This window comes from Drosophila willistoni, assembly GCF_018902025.1.
Source record: "Drosophila willistoni isolate 14030-0811.24 chromosome XR unlocalized genomic scaffold, UCI_dwil_1.1 Seg143, whole genome shotgun sequence".
Taxonomy (NCBI): Eukaryota; Metazoa; Arthropoda; class Insecta; order Diptera; family Drosophilidae; genus Drosophila; species Drosophila willistoni.
In genome coordinates this window covers 3,608,753-3,621,164 of record NW_025814056.1, presented here as the reverse complement: position 1 = coordinate 3,621,164, position 12,412 = coordinate 3,608,753, and the positions used below count along the sequence as shown (strand labels likewise).

At 38.8% G+C, this 12,412-nt stretch overlaps 2 protein-coding genes across 2 annotated transcripts; both read left to right on the top strand.

The window, feature by feature from the left end:
* The first annotated feature begins 1,797 nt into the window (after positions 1 to 1,797).
* On the top strand, positions 1,798 to 2,187 carry LOC6637704 (partner of Y14 and mago-like). The gene has a single exon (XM_023179852.2). It carries the CDS (start codon positions 1,798 to 1,800, stop codon positions 2,185 to 2,187), a length of 390 nt encoding a protein of 129 aa, XP_023035620.2.
* Positions 2,188 to 11,667: 9,480 nt separating this feature from the next.
* Positions 11,668 to 12,108, top strand: LOC6645581 (partner of Y14 and mago). The gene is given in 1 exon segment (XM_002067912.2): positions 11,668 to 12,108. A coding segment is annotated over 1 exon segment (441 nt).
* The last annotated feature ends 304 nt before the right edge of the window (positions 12,109 to 12,412 follow it).

Sequence of the window (12,412 nt, the reverse complement as noted above, 5' to 3'; positions counted from 1 at the left end):
TCCAACCAGCACTAAACATCCTCTGTGGAAAGCCCACCCAACTTTAAGCGCCCCTACAGAGACAATTTCACCGAAAGGAGTCCAACCGGTGGATGGGCCCGCAGTGACGAAGAGAGGGCATCCGTATTTGCCACACATCTTAAAATGGTTTTCCAGCCAAATCCAACATCAAGCTCATCTGTACTTCCCCCTTCGAACACATTAACGGATAGTGAGTACTCGGAACTCCAATCGGACGAGATCACTGCAGTTATTAAAAACCACATAAAACCGAAAAAAGCCCCTGGCCATGACCTAATCACACCGAAAATGATCCTAGAACTCCCTATCATCGCCATACAATATATCTGCAAACTGTTCAACGCCATAATAAAAATTGGCTACTTCCCAAGAACATGGAAAAAGTCCACTATCATCATGATTCCTAAAGTGGGAAAGGACAAAACCCAGCCATCATCCTATAGGCCAATTAGTTTGCTGCCATGTCTTTCGAAGCTTGAAAAGGTCCTGCAGATCCGACTAAACTCATTTCTGGCATCGGAGAACGCAATCCCTTCACACCAGTTCGGCTTCCGCGAAAAACATGGTACAATTGAACAAGTCAATCGCATAACATTCGAAATACGAACAGCATTCGAACTAAAAGAATACTGTGCTGCTGTCTTTCTCGACGTTGCCCAGGCTTTCGATAGAGTTTGGCTGGAGGGTCTGATGTTCAAAATCCGGCAAAAACACCCACAAACTCATGGAATCTTACCTTTACAATAGGAAATTCGCTGTAAGATGTAATGGCTCCGTCTCGGCTGATTTTGAAATCAAAGCTGGTGTACCGCAAGGCAGTGTACTCGGCCCATTGCTCTACCTGCTGTACACTGCAGACTTACCAACAAGTTTAGGACTTACAACGTCCACTTTTGCCGATGACACGGCAATCCTCAGCAGATCCAAATGCCCAATACAAGCCTCTGCAAAATTAGAGGAACACCTCAAGGTGGTAGAGGAATGGCTAGCAACCTGGCGTATCCGGGTCAACGAGCAGAAATGCAAACATGTTACATTTACGCTTACCAGAAGAAACTGTCCAGCTCTAAAGCTAAACAACGTACCAGTTCCTCAAGCCGTGGATGTCACTTACATTGGCATCCACCTAGACAGAAGACTAACTTGGCGCAAGCACATCGAAGCAAAAAAGTCACAGCTTAAACTAAAAGCGAGTAGCCTACATTGGATCATCAATGCTCGGTCCCCTCTATGTCTGGAGTATAAAGTCCTCCTATACAACTCCTCCTATATCTCAAACTTGTTGTTAGGCTCTAATTTAAGAGTAGATTGAACAAATATATATTAAACGTTGAAAAAAAAAAAAGTAAATAAAGGCTTCGTTGTTGTTTTTGTATCAAAGTCAAAAACTTTAGAGTACTTCACCTTGGAATTTGTTGAACAAAAATGAGCATATATTTAGAAAATAGCGAAGGAAAATTTATCCCAGCTACAAAACGTCCGGATGTTCTTGCCAATTGCCTTACGCGAACTAATAATAGAACTCGTCTTAAAAGAAATGACAGACCAACCCAATAACAAGTGATTAGGGCCGCCTGCAATATCCCCAGGATTTATCTTAAGTACTAGACTAAGAAAAATATCTCAAACTTGTTGTTAGGCTCTAATTTAAGAGTAGATTCAACAAATATATATTAAACGTTGAATAAAAAAAAAAGTAAATAAAGGCTTCGTTGTTGTTTTTGTATCAAAGTCAAAAACTTTAGAATACTTTACCTTGGAATTTGTTGAACAAAAATGAGCATATACTTAGAAAATAGCGAAGGAAAATTTATCACAGCTACAAAACGTCCGGACGGCACATGGCGGAAGGCACGTCGCGTCAAGGATGGCTATGTACCCCAGGAAGAGGTGCCACTGTACGAGAGTAAAGGCAAACAATTTGTGGCCAAGAGGCAGACAGGTGTACCACCGGGAATGTGCCCAATTGTAGCAGCCGAAGCGAAAAAGGAAATACAGAAAAAGGTCAAAGCCAAAAAGATTGATACAGCGAAGGGAACCAAGACTGTATCCTCAAGTGTTCCACAAGTACAAACCAACACAAGCAGCACCACTAACACCACCACCAGGACTCTTCTGACGGATGCCACTAAACTATTGAAGAAACTTCGTAAGAAAATCCGCTAAATTGAGCAAATCGAAAGCCGTATACAGGCAGGAGAACAGAAAAAGTTCTAGCCGAACTTTTTTACCAGAGCACAAGCACAAACGAGAAGCTACGTCAACAGGAAAATAGAAAGAGGGTGATGGATCTCAAATCTCTCCCCTAACTCAAAAATATATATTTTGCAATATATCTGCAAGAATATTGTGATTAGTTTGGTCAGGACCAATCCGCATACGATGTATTAACTCCACATCGGATGAATGAGTTAAAAACTTATTCAAGCTATTAGGAAATGGCAAAAAGCACAAAAGGAAGGAAGAAACTGAATGTGAAAATTGAAAACGAACTGAATTTTGATTTTAACTATTTTCCGTAGTTATAAAGTAGACAGTTAGCGGAGGTAGGTTAATTATTGATAAGGGGATATTTAATACTAAGGAAAATACAAATAAAATTAAATATATAATAAGGAGGTGTTTTTGAATAAGGAATATACGAATAAGTGGCTATTTACTAATAATAGTTTACCAACTGTACCAACGCATTTTTGGTTTCTACGTTTCTACGAAAAGGCAAAAACAAATTAATCACATAAACGTTTTCCATACGTTTTGAATTAATTAGGGGATTTGAACTTATGTATTTGAAAAAGGAAAACGGCAGATACAAGGTGGCTGAGTATGCGAAGCTCATTGAACTCGTGATGAAAGTTAGCATTACGAGATGCTTAAATGTGGAAAAAAAAACTTGATTAAAATAAGGAAACCTAATTCAGTTGCTACCCCAGCAGAGGGAAGTTACTGAATGAGAAAATCCATGAGCTCCTCCTATATTTATAGAGTTTTCTAGCTAATTTCACCACGACTACTTGATGAAAATAATTACTTTTTTTATTATGCCACACTGGCATTGTATCGATAGCTATTAAAACACTTTTTTTTCAAGACGTCTAGTGTTAAGCAAAAGACAAAAGAGTTGACAAAAGTGTTGACAAAAGGCAGAGTTTACTTAATCTATTAATAAATAACTATATTTTATTTTTATGAATAAAAATCATGCATATTTAGGCTGACTTTTGTTTGTTGTAATTGTTGTTTTTTTCTTGGTAAATGTTTACTTAAGCTACTCTAGACTTCAGTGTTGAAAAGTGAAAAAATCAGATAAAGGTATATTTTTTATCTGCTGCTCTGGCAGCCAAATATTGTATTCTGAAATATATTTGTTCTCTAAAATCAAGAAATAATGTAAACTCAACAATATTTTCGTCAGTTGAGAATAGTGCGAACAAAAGTTTCAAAAAGCCCGCGTATTCGAGTATCCGAAATTTGGCATCTGGCAACTCAAAATTTGACAGCTTCTTTTAGCCGGAAAGAGCTACTTTTAGCTATAGTCCCCATAAAGGCTTAATTTTTCTTTTGTTATTTACAAAAACTACATAATAAATCGCCAAGGCGCACCTGAGGTCGTGCTCGTAGAATTTTTCTCTTTCGTTTGATACCAAACTTATGTAGTTTAAGCGCGTTTTGGGCCCGAGTAGCTTAAGTAAATATTTACCTTTTACTTATCGATAGCAATTTTAGTGTTGCATAATACTTAAAGAGTTTAGTTTTATCAAGTAGCCATGGCCTGATATTGCTTGTTTGATCCATTTCTTAGTTTTATGTCCATTATTTTTGCATAAAATATTTTTTTTTTGTTGCGGCCTTTGGTTTATACTCCTACATACGACTTTTTATATTCATTTTTATTCTTTACTCTTTTTCAACACTGAACGTGTTGAACAGTAAGTTTTACTTATCGATATCATTGTCAGTGTTGCATAGTACTTAGAGTTTGTTTTCATAAAGTCGCCATGGCGAAATTCGCTCAAAAATCCTTTAAATACAGGGACAACTCATGGGTTTGCTCATTCAATTACTTCCCTCTGTTGGGGTAACAACTGAATCATTTTGTTTCCTTAATATAAGCTGATTTCAATTTTTAACTTCAACAAAAGAACTTCTCTATTTTCCTTATTTCAAAAAATTCCGTGATAATATGTTAAGTCGAAATTCAACTCAATCCCCAATGACAGGCGAGAAGGAAAAAACAACAAATTTCCTTCTTCAAATTCAAAATAATCACTTATTTTATATTCCAACTAGCTGGCCCGGCAAGCGTTGCTCTGCCCCCTTTTTTACTTGCTGGCGAATTAAATGTTTAGTTCATCCATTAAATATTTTTTTTTTTGGCAATTTTCAAATTTTTTGCTACGCACTTAACTTATTTTAATACTATTGAGTATACAATATTTTTTGTGTTGTTTGCAGGTGTATAAATAAACAAATTATTTGGTGCTCCCACCCTGGAACATGCCACGTATAATTGTCCGTGAGAAAATCACGGCTCTTCTAAATTTACCCCACACACTTGAAGGGTTTGTCCTTGCGCTTTATTTATCGTCATTGCAAATGATAAACGCACTGGGAATTGAAGACGTTTCAATTCGAATGGCATGTCAGTTGATATCAATGGAATCCTTGGTATTAATACAACTTCTCATCTTTCTTTGCCAGTTAGAATTGTTGCTTCGATTAGCAAAGTTTTGGTGCATTGATATTTCTTGATTGGGGAACCCAGAAATACGATTTAGTTGCTCATTCCTACGATGCAAAACAATATCTCTTTGATGAAGTTGTTCTCCAACTATTACGATTGCAACTTCATCGATTGTTGGTGCATTAAATCGCCTGGCATGTTGTCCGAGTGATGTTCTGTCAGCACATATTATGATTGTATGGTCATCGGTGGGCATCTGATCCAGTGCATTCTTGAATAATTTGACCAATTAATTGTGCTGATGGAAAAATCTTTGCAGCTCACTCAAGATTTCCCCAATGAAATATATTTGGAAAAACTGATGGTCAGCATCTGGGAGTGGCAACAGTGACCCAGCCCTATGGTATATCTGACCTTGAATCTGGAATTTTTTTTCTCATAAATCAAATTGCATAGTAAGTACTAAGAAGTAATTACCTTAAAGGTCGGCATAAATCCATCTCTTATAATATTTGTAGCCCCAAAAGATGTCATTTGAAAGCACGAATTGTACTTTTGAATATTTTTCAAAAACTCCTTTGACGCTTGTGAATTGCCATAAATTAATGAGTGCAAAGGGTCTGGTGGAGGTTCTAATGCAGGCAATTTAACTTTTCCAGAAGCACAGCACATGGCAGGCGTTTCGTTCATAAATTGCAGTGCTCTGCAATGCACACATTCTTTATTCATTTGTACAATATTGGAATATATGCTATAATCAATTTTGCTATCATAATTATGAGCCGCCAATTCCATGTTGTTGTCAACCGTGTTCGCATTACGTCTACGAAATTCTCTAACAACTGTGGCGTTTCGTGTTCGTCTGGCATTTTGAATGTGGTTTATATACAATTCACTTAATTTTCTAAATTCTAAGCTCACTTCTCTTATTGAACGCAAAAAATTGACGTATACCTCTAACGTATAGTGTTGTATAACACTGGTTTTATTCATTCATTTTACAACGCCTTTAGTTAATTGGTTAAACTGAAAATTAACTTTCTTTTGGAAAAAACCCTTCTTTGGGCCACAACGAACATTTACAAAAAAAAATGGGCAAAATTGGTTGATTCCTAAAGGACTTATTAAATTACAAAAAAGCGGCTTACAATTTTATATATATAGAAGATTTGTTATGTATAATTGTAAAATTCTAAAATCTAGAAGGCGACAATTGTTTTGAAAAATACTTATTGTAATGAACCATAGTTTCGAAAATTGAAATTTGTTTATACTTTATGCTCAGTTGTTAAAACACTTCTTATCGGATTTTCCCTATTTAAAAGTATTCCGTGATCGTGAAATTAATATGTTAAACGGAAATTCAGCTCAATGTCTAGTGATAGGCGCACAACATTGATTTTCCGTTGACGTGATAGAAAAATATTCCTTTTGCATGTTTATGGTTTAATATTCATTACTGGCAAATATGTATAACATTCCATAAATTAACTTTGTTTTTTCCTAAGACAATATATTAAAATGTATCATTGGCTTTTATCAGGCTTCATGTCAATTCATTTCGACCGCGCCAAAGTTTGTATACCCTTGCAAGTTGTTTGTTACTCTTTTCTTACCATGTACAAGCCTACATGCAAAATTTCAGCTCTGTAGCTTTAACGGTCTAGGAGGAGTTTGCGTTGATCCAGACGGACGGACATGGCTATTTGAACTCGTCTCGTCGTGCTGATCAAGAATATATATACTTTATATGGTCGGAGATGCTTCTTTCTATGCGTTGCAGACTTCTGACCAAAATTAATATACCCTTTTTGCAAGGGTATAACAATTCAAATTTATATTCAATTTACCTTACTTCCTTGATGATACTTTTTAATTTAATTAACAAAAATTGGTATATACTCAGTTTTTAGTTGTGTTTTTATTATGTTTTAGTTATTGCCTTCACAATCAGTGCACAAATTGTAGCGTTTGTGATGATTAGAAGAACAAGCCCTCTGGCAAGAACAGCAAAAGTTCCACTACTTATTTCCGTCTGCGTTGTAGGGACATAATTCGCATCAAGCACTTATTTTTGTGTTGGTCATAACAGACTCCATTGCTGATCGTTATTGGCTTAATGATGGCAGTTGATTTGGAGTATTCTTTACGAGAGCAATAGCATTTTCTGCGTGAGGCCTCTTTTCTCGTCGAAGAAAAAGCGATTTGACCAGCTAATATGCTACGTTTTCCAAATACTCTCGTCCACATATTACTACATAAATGGTAAATGCGCTAATATCGGATATGCCTAGCAAACCTATATGAAAATAGGTCGATCGGCACGTCTGCAGGAGAATATACCAATCATTTGGTCAAAAGTGTCAACACTTTCTTGTTTTATTTTTGTATCATGATTATGATCGTTTTTTTATTATCTTCAAGATTGACGTCCTTCATGTGTTTTTGCAAGCGCAATTCTCCTCTGATGCTTTCAACTTATTTGTGTCTATTTACCTATCGATTTGAATTGATAGATTCCTATAACTCAGTTGCTTGAAGGTCGGTTCTGTATGCTAATAAACTTTCCCCTCTTTGCTCACAAAAAAACGAATTATTTGAAGACATGTTATCATGTTATAAAACATCAAAGCTTTTTATGTGAACATTTATCATAGGACATGTATCTTTCGTAGCGTATCCGATTGGATTTTTATGTGCGGTCAAATTTGACCCTAACAAGGAACATGTAACTTTTCATTTTTTCACGTTCAGGAAAACCAGATATCCAAAATAGGTTTACGATCGAAAAACAAGATATCTCGAACTAAAATTTAAAAATTTATTTGAATCAAGCAATTAATAAAAATAATTTTTAACCCTCTAATGCTGTTTTCTAAACTATTGGAGGAAAATAAGAACAATTTTTTTAAAGTAAATAACGACAAGTCGCCCAGAGTCAGCTACAATAGTAAACCCAACGACTTCTGTCCAAACTGGAATGGATAGATATATTAAAATAACTAAGCGGAAGCTAAGCCCGCAAAAGAAAAAAAGTGGCAATACGCCGAAAATAACCAAACCAAATGAACGAGTAGCACCCCTTAGCGGGAATCGTTTTAAAATTCTTGCCGATCAGCAAGACGATCAAGCCGGCGCTGTAGATAAAGTTAAATCGGCTAGACCACCCCCTTTATATATCCGTGGAGCCAACTGCAGCGCCCTGATTTCGAAGCTAGTAGAAACAGTAGGGGCAAATAACTTTGTTGTAACCCCACTCAATAGGGGTAACATTAAAGAAATTAAATGTCAAACCCAAACTGAGGATAATTTCCGCATCATCGAAAAATACCTCCGTAATGCTAACATAAACTTCTATACCTACCAACTAAAAAGCAGTAAAGGTCTCCAGGTTGTGTTAAAGGGGATTGAGCCATCGGTCCCTACTCAAGAAATAGCAGACGCGATGGTCGAAAAAGGGTTTGCGGTCAAGTCCGTTGTCAACATCATCAACAGGAACAAAGTCGCACAGCCGCTCTTTAAAATCGAGCTCCAACCTGATGCAAAGCGGTCGAAGCCAAATGAAGTGCACCCGATCTACCACCTACAGCTTCTATTGCACAGAAGAATCACCGTAGAGGAGCCCCATAAGAGACGCCAACCACCGCAGTGTAAAAACTGCCAGGAATACAACCACACCTCTAACAATTGCAATCTTAGGTCAGTGTGTGTTGGCTGCGGCGAACATCATGAAGATGGCATTTGCACCAAGGACAGAAACAACGTCGCACTAAGGCTATGCAGCAACTGTGGAGGGAACCACACGGCCAACTACAGAGGATGTCCTGTCTTTAAGGATCTTAAATCACACCTAAACGGGTGCAAACCCCCAGCTGGACCAAAAATCACCTTGAACGCCTCCAAAACCACACCGAAGGTTTTCTTCGCCAAGGCTGTTAGATCATCCAACATGACTGCTACAACCAGTCCTAGTGTATCCTTCGCTAGTGTGCTCCGAACTGGACAGACGGAGCCCGCGAAAGAGACCCCGTCTCTCCACCATCTACAGAATCCGCAACCTAGCGCACCAGAACTTGGCCAGCAAACTCCAAGTGGTTTAGAGGCCCTATTGATCTCACTCAATCAAAACATGACCACTTTTACGACGTTCATGCAAAACTGTATGCACGAACTGATGCGGAATCAAAACCTGCTTAACCAGAAGCTTATCGAGAATAAATAATGGCTTCCCTACGTCTATGTTTTTGGAATGCTAACGTCATCTCCAAGCACAAAAATGAACTGCAACTATTCCTAGACTCAAGTGAAATCGCGGGACTGGTATCCTAATCAAAAACCGTATAAAACACTCGTTTCTCAACAGATTTGAGACACAGCACCTACAAGCAACTGCTATAACCGTCCAAACCAGCTGCGGCAACACTACATTGGTTGCCCTGTACTGCCCACCACGCTTCTCAATCTCTGAAAAGGAATTTACCGATTTCTTTAACACACTCGGAGATCGCTTTATTGCAGCAGGGGACTATAACGCCAAACATACGCACTGGGGATCTCGCCTGGTAAATCCTAAAGGCAAGCAGTTGTACAACACAATAGTCAACCCTCTCAACAAGATGGATTGCGTCTCACCGGGTAGGCCTACTTATTGGCCCACAGATCCACAGAAAGTGCCTGACTTGATTGATTTCGCAGTAACCAAGAGGATTCCACGTAATCGGATCACTGCGGATACACTGCTAGATTTAACTTCCGATCACTCTCCAGTGCTATTCACACTATTAACAAGACCTCAAGTACTTGATCGCCCTTATAGGCCCACAAACAACAAAACAAATTGGCTTAAATTTAAAATGTAAATGAGTGCCCACATTGACTGTTCGCCGAAACTGGATGCTGCAGAGGACATTGATATGTGCGTCTCTGCACTTGAGTTGATGATGGGAGCTGCAAGAGTATCTACTCCACATGCCTCTCCTTACACTAAACCTGTTGACAGGCCTACGAACCGGCGGATAGAACAATTAGTAACGGCAAAACGACGTCTAAGAAGAGAATGGCAGATTACTCGCTCACCAGCAGCAAAACTTCGCCAAAGTCATGCTAATCGCAACCTCTCCAAGGCTCTCCAAGCTGGGCTCAAAGGAAATACACAGAAAAGCTCAGTCCAACCAGCACTAAACATCCTCTGTGGAAAGCCCACCCAACTTTAAGCGCCCCTACAGAGACAATTTCACCGAAAGGAGTCCAACCGGTGGATGGGCCCGCAGTGACGAAGAGAGGGCATCCGTATTTGCCACACATCTTAAAATGGTTTTCCAGCCAAATCCAACATCAAGCTCATCTGTACTTCCCCCTTCGAACACATTAACGGATAGTGAGTACTCGGAACTCCAATCGGACGAGATCACTGCAGTTATTAAAAACCACATAAAACCGAAAAAAGCCCCTGGCCATGACCTAATCACACCGAAAATGATCCTAGAACTCCCTATCATCGCCATACAATATATCTGCAAACTGTTCAACGCCATAATAAAAATTGGCTACTTCCCAAGAACATGGAAAAAGTCCACTATCATCATGATTCCTAAAGTGGGAAAGGACAAAACCCAGCCATCATCCTATAGGCCAATTAGTTTGCTGCCATGTCTTTCGAAGCTTGAAAAGGTCCTGCAGATCCGACTAAACTCATTTCTGGCATCGGAGAACGCAATCCCTTCACACCAGTTCGGCTTCCGCGAAAAACATGGTACAATTGAACAAGTCAATCGCATAACATTCGAAATACGAACAGCATTCGAACTAAAAGAATACTGTGCTGCTTTCTTTCTCGACGTTGCCCAGGCTTTCGATAGAGTTTGGATGGAGGGTCTGATGTTCAAAATCCGGCAAAAACACCCACAAACTCATGGAATCTTACCTTTACAATAGGAAATTCGCTGTAAGATGTAATGGCTCCGTCTCGGCTGATTTTGAAATCAAAGCTGGTGTACCGCAAGGCAGTGTACTCGGCCCATTGCTCTACCTACTGTACACTGCAGACTTACCAACAAGTTTAGGACTTACAACGTCCACTTTTGCCGATGACACGGCAATCCTCAGCAGATCCAAATGCCCAATACAAGCCTCTGCAAAATTAGAGGAACACCTCAAGGTGGTAGAGGAATGGCTAGCAACCTGGCGTATCCGGGTCAACGAGCAGAAATGCAAACATGTTACATTTACGCTTACCAGAAGAAACTGTCCAGCTCTAAAGCTAAACAACGTACCAGTTCCTCAAGCCGTGGATGTCACTTACATTGGCATCCACCTAGACAGAAGACTAACTTGGCGCAAGCACATCGAAGCAAAAAAGTCACAGCTTAAACTAAAAGCGAGTAGCCTACATTGGATCATCAATGCTCGGTCCCCTCTATGTCTGGAGTATAAAGTCCTCCTATACAACTCCTCCTATATCTCAAACTTGTTGTTAGGCTCTAATTTAAGAGTAGATTGAACAAATATATATTAAACGTTGAAAAAAAAAAAAGTAAATAAAGGCTTCGTTGTTGTTTTTGTATCAAAGTCAAAAACTTTAGAGTACTTCACCTTGGAATTTGTTGAACAAAAATGAGCATATATTTAGAAAATAGCGAAGGAAAATTTATCCCAGCTACAAAACGTCCGGATGTTCTTGCCAATTGCCTTACGCGAACTAATAATAGAACTCGTCTTAAAAGAAATGACAGACCAACCCAATAACAAGTGATTAGGGCCGCCTGCAATATCCCCAGGATTTATCTTAAGTACTAGACTAAGAAAAATATCTCAAACTTGTTGTTAGGCTCTAATTTAAGAGTAGATTCAACAAATATATATTAAACGTTGAATAAAAAAAAAGTAAATAAAGGCTTCGTTGTTGTTTTTGTATCAAAGTCAAAAACTTTAGAATACTTTACCTTGGAATTTGTTGAACAAAAATGAGCATATACTTAGAAAATAGCGAAGGAAAATTTATCACAGCTACAAAACGTCCGGACGGCACATGGCGGAAGGCACGTCGCGTCAAGGATGGCTATGTACCCCAGGAAGAGGTGCCACTGTACGAGAGTAAAGGCAAACAATTTGTGGCCAAGAGGCAGACAGGTGTACCACCGGGAATGTGCCCAATTGTAGCAGCCGAAGCGAAAAAGGAAATACAGAAAAAGGTCAAAGCCAAAAAGATTGATACAGCGAAGGGAACCAAGACTGTATCCTCAAGTGTTCCACAAGTACAAACCAACACAAGCAGCACCACTAACACCACCACCAGGACTCTTCTGACGGATGCCACTAAACTATTGAAGAAACTTCGTAAGAAAATCCGCTAAATTGAGCAAATCGAAAGCCGTATACAGGCAGGAGAACAGAAAAAGTTCTAGCCGAACTTTTTTACCAGAGCACAAGCACAAACGAGAAGCTACGTCAACAGGAAAATAGAAAGAGGGTGATGGATCTCAAATCTCTCCCCTAACTCAAAAATATATATTTTGCAATATATCTGCAAGAATATTGTGATTAGTTTGGTCAGGACCAATCCGCATACGATGTATTAACTCCACATCGGATGAATGAGTTAAAAACTTATTCAAGCTATTAGGAAATGGCAAAAAGCACAAAAGGAAGGAAGAAACTGAATGTGAAAATTGAAAACGAACTGAATTTTGATTTTAACTATTTTCCGTA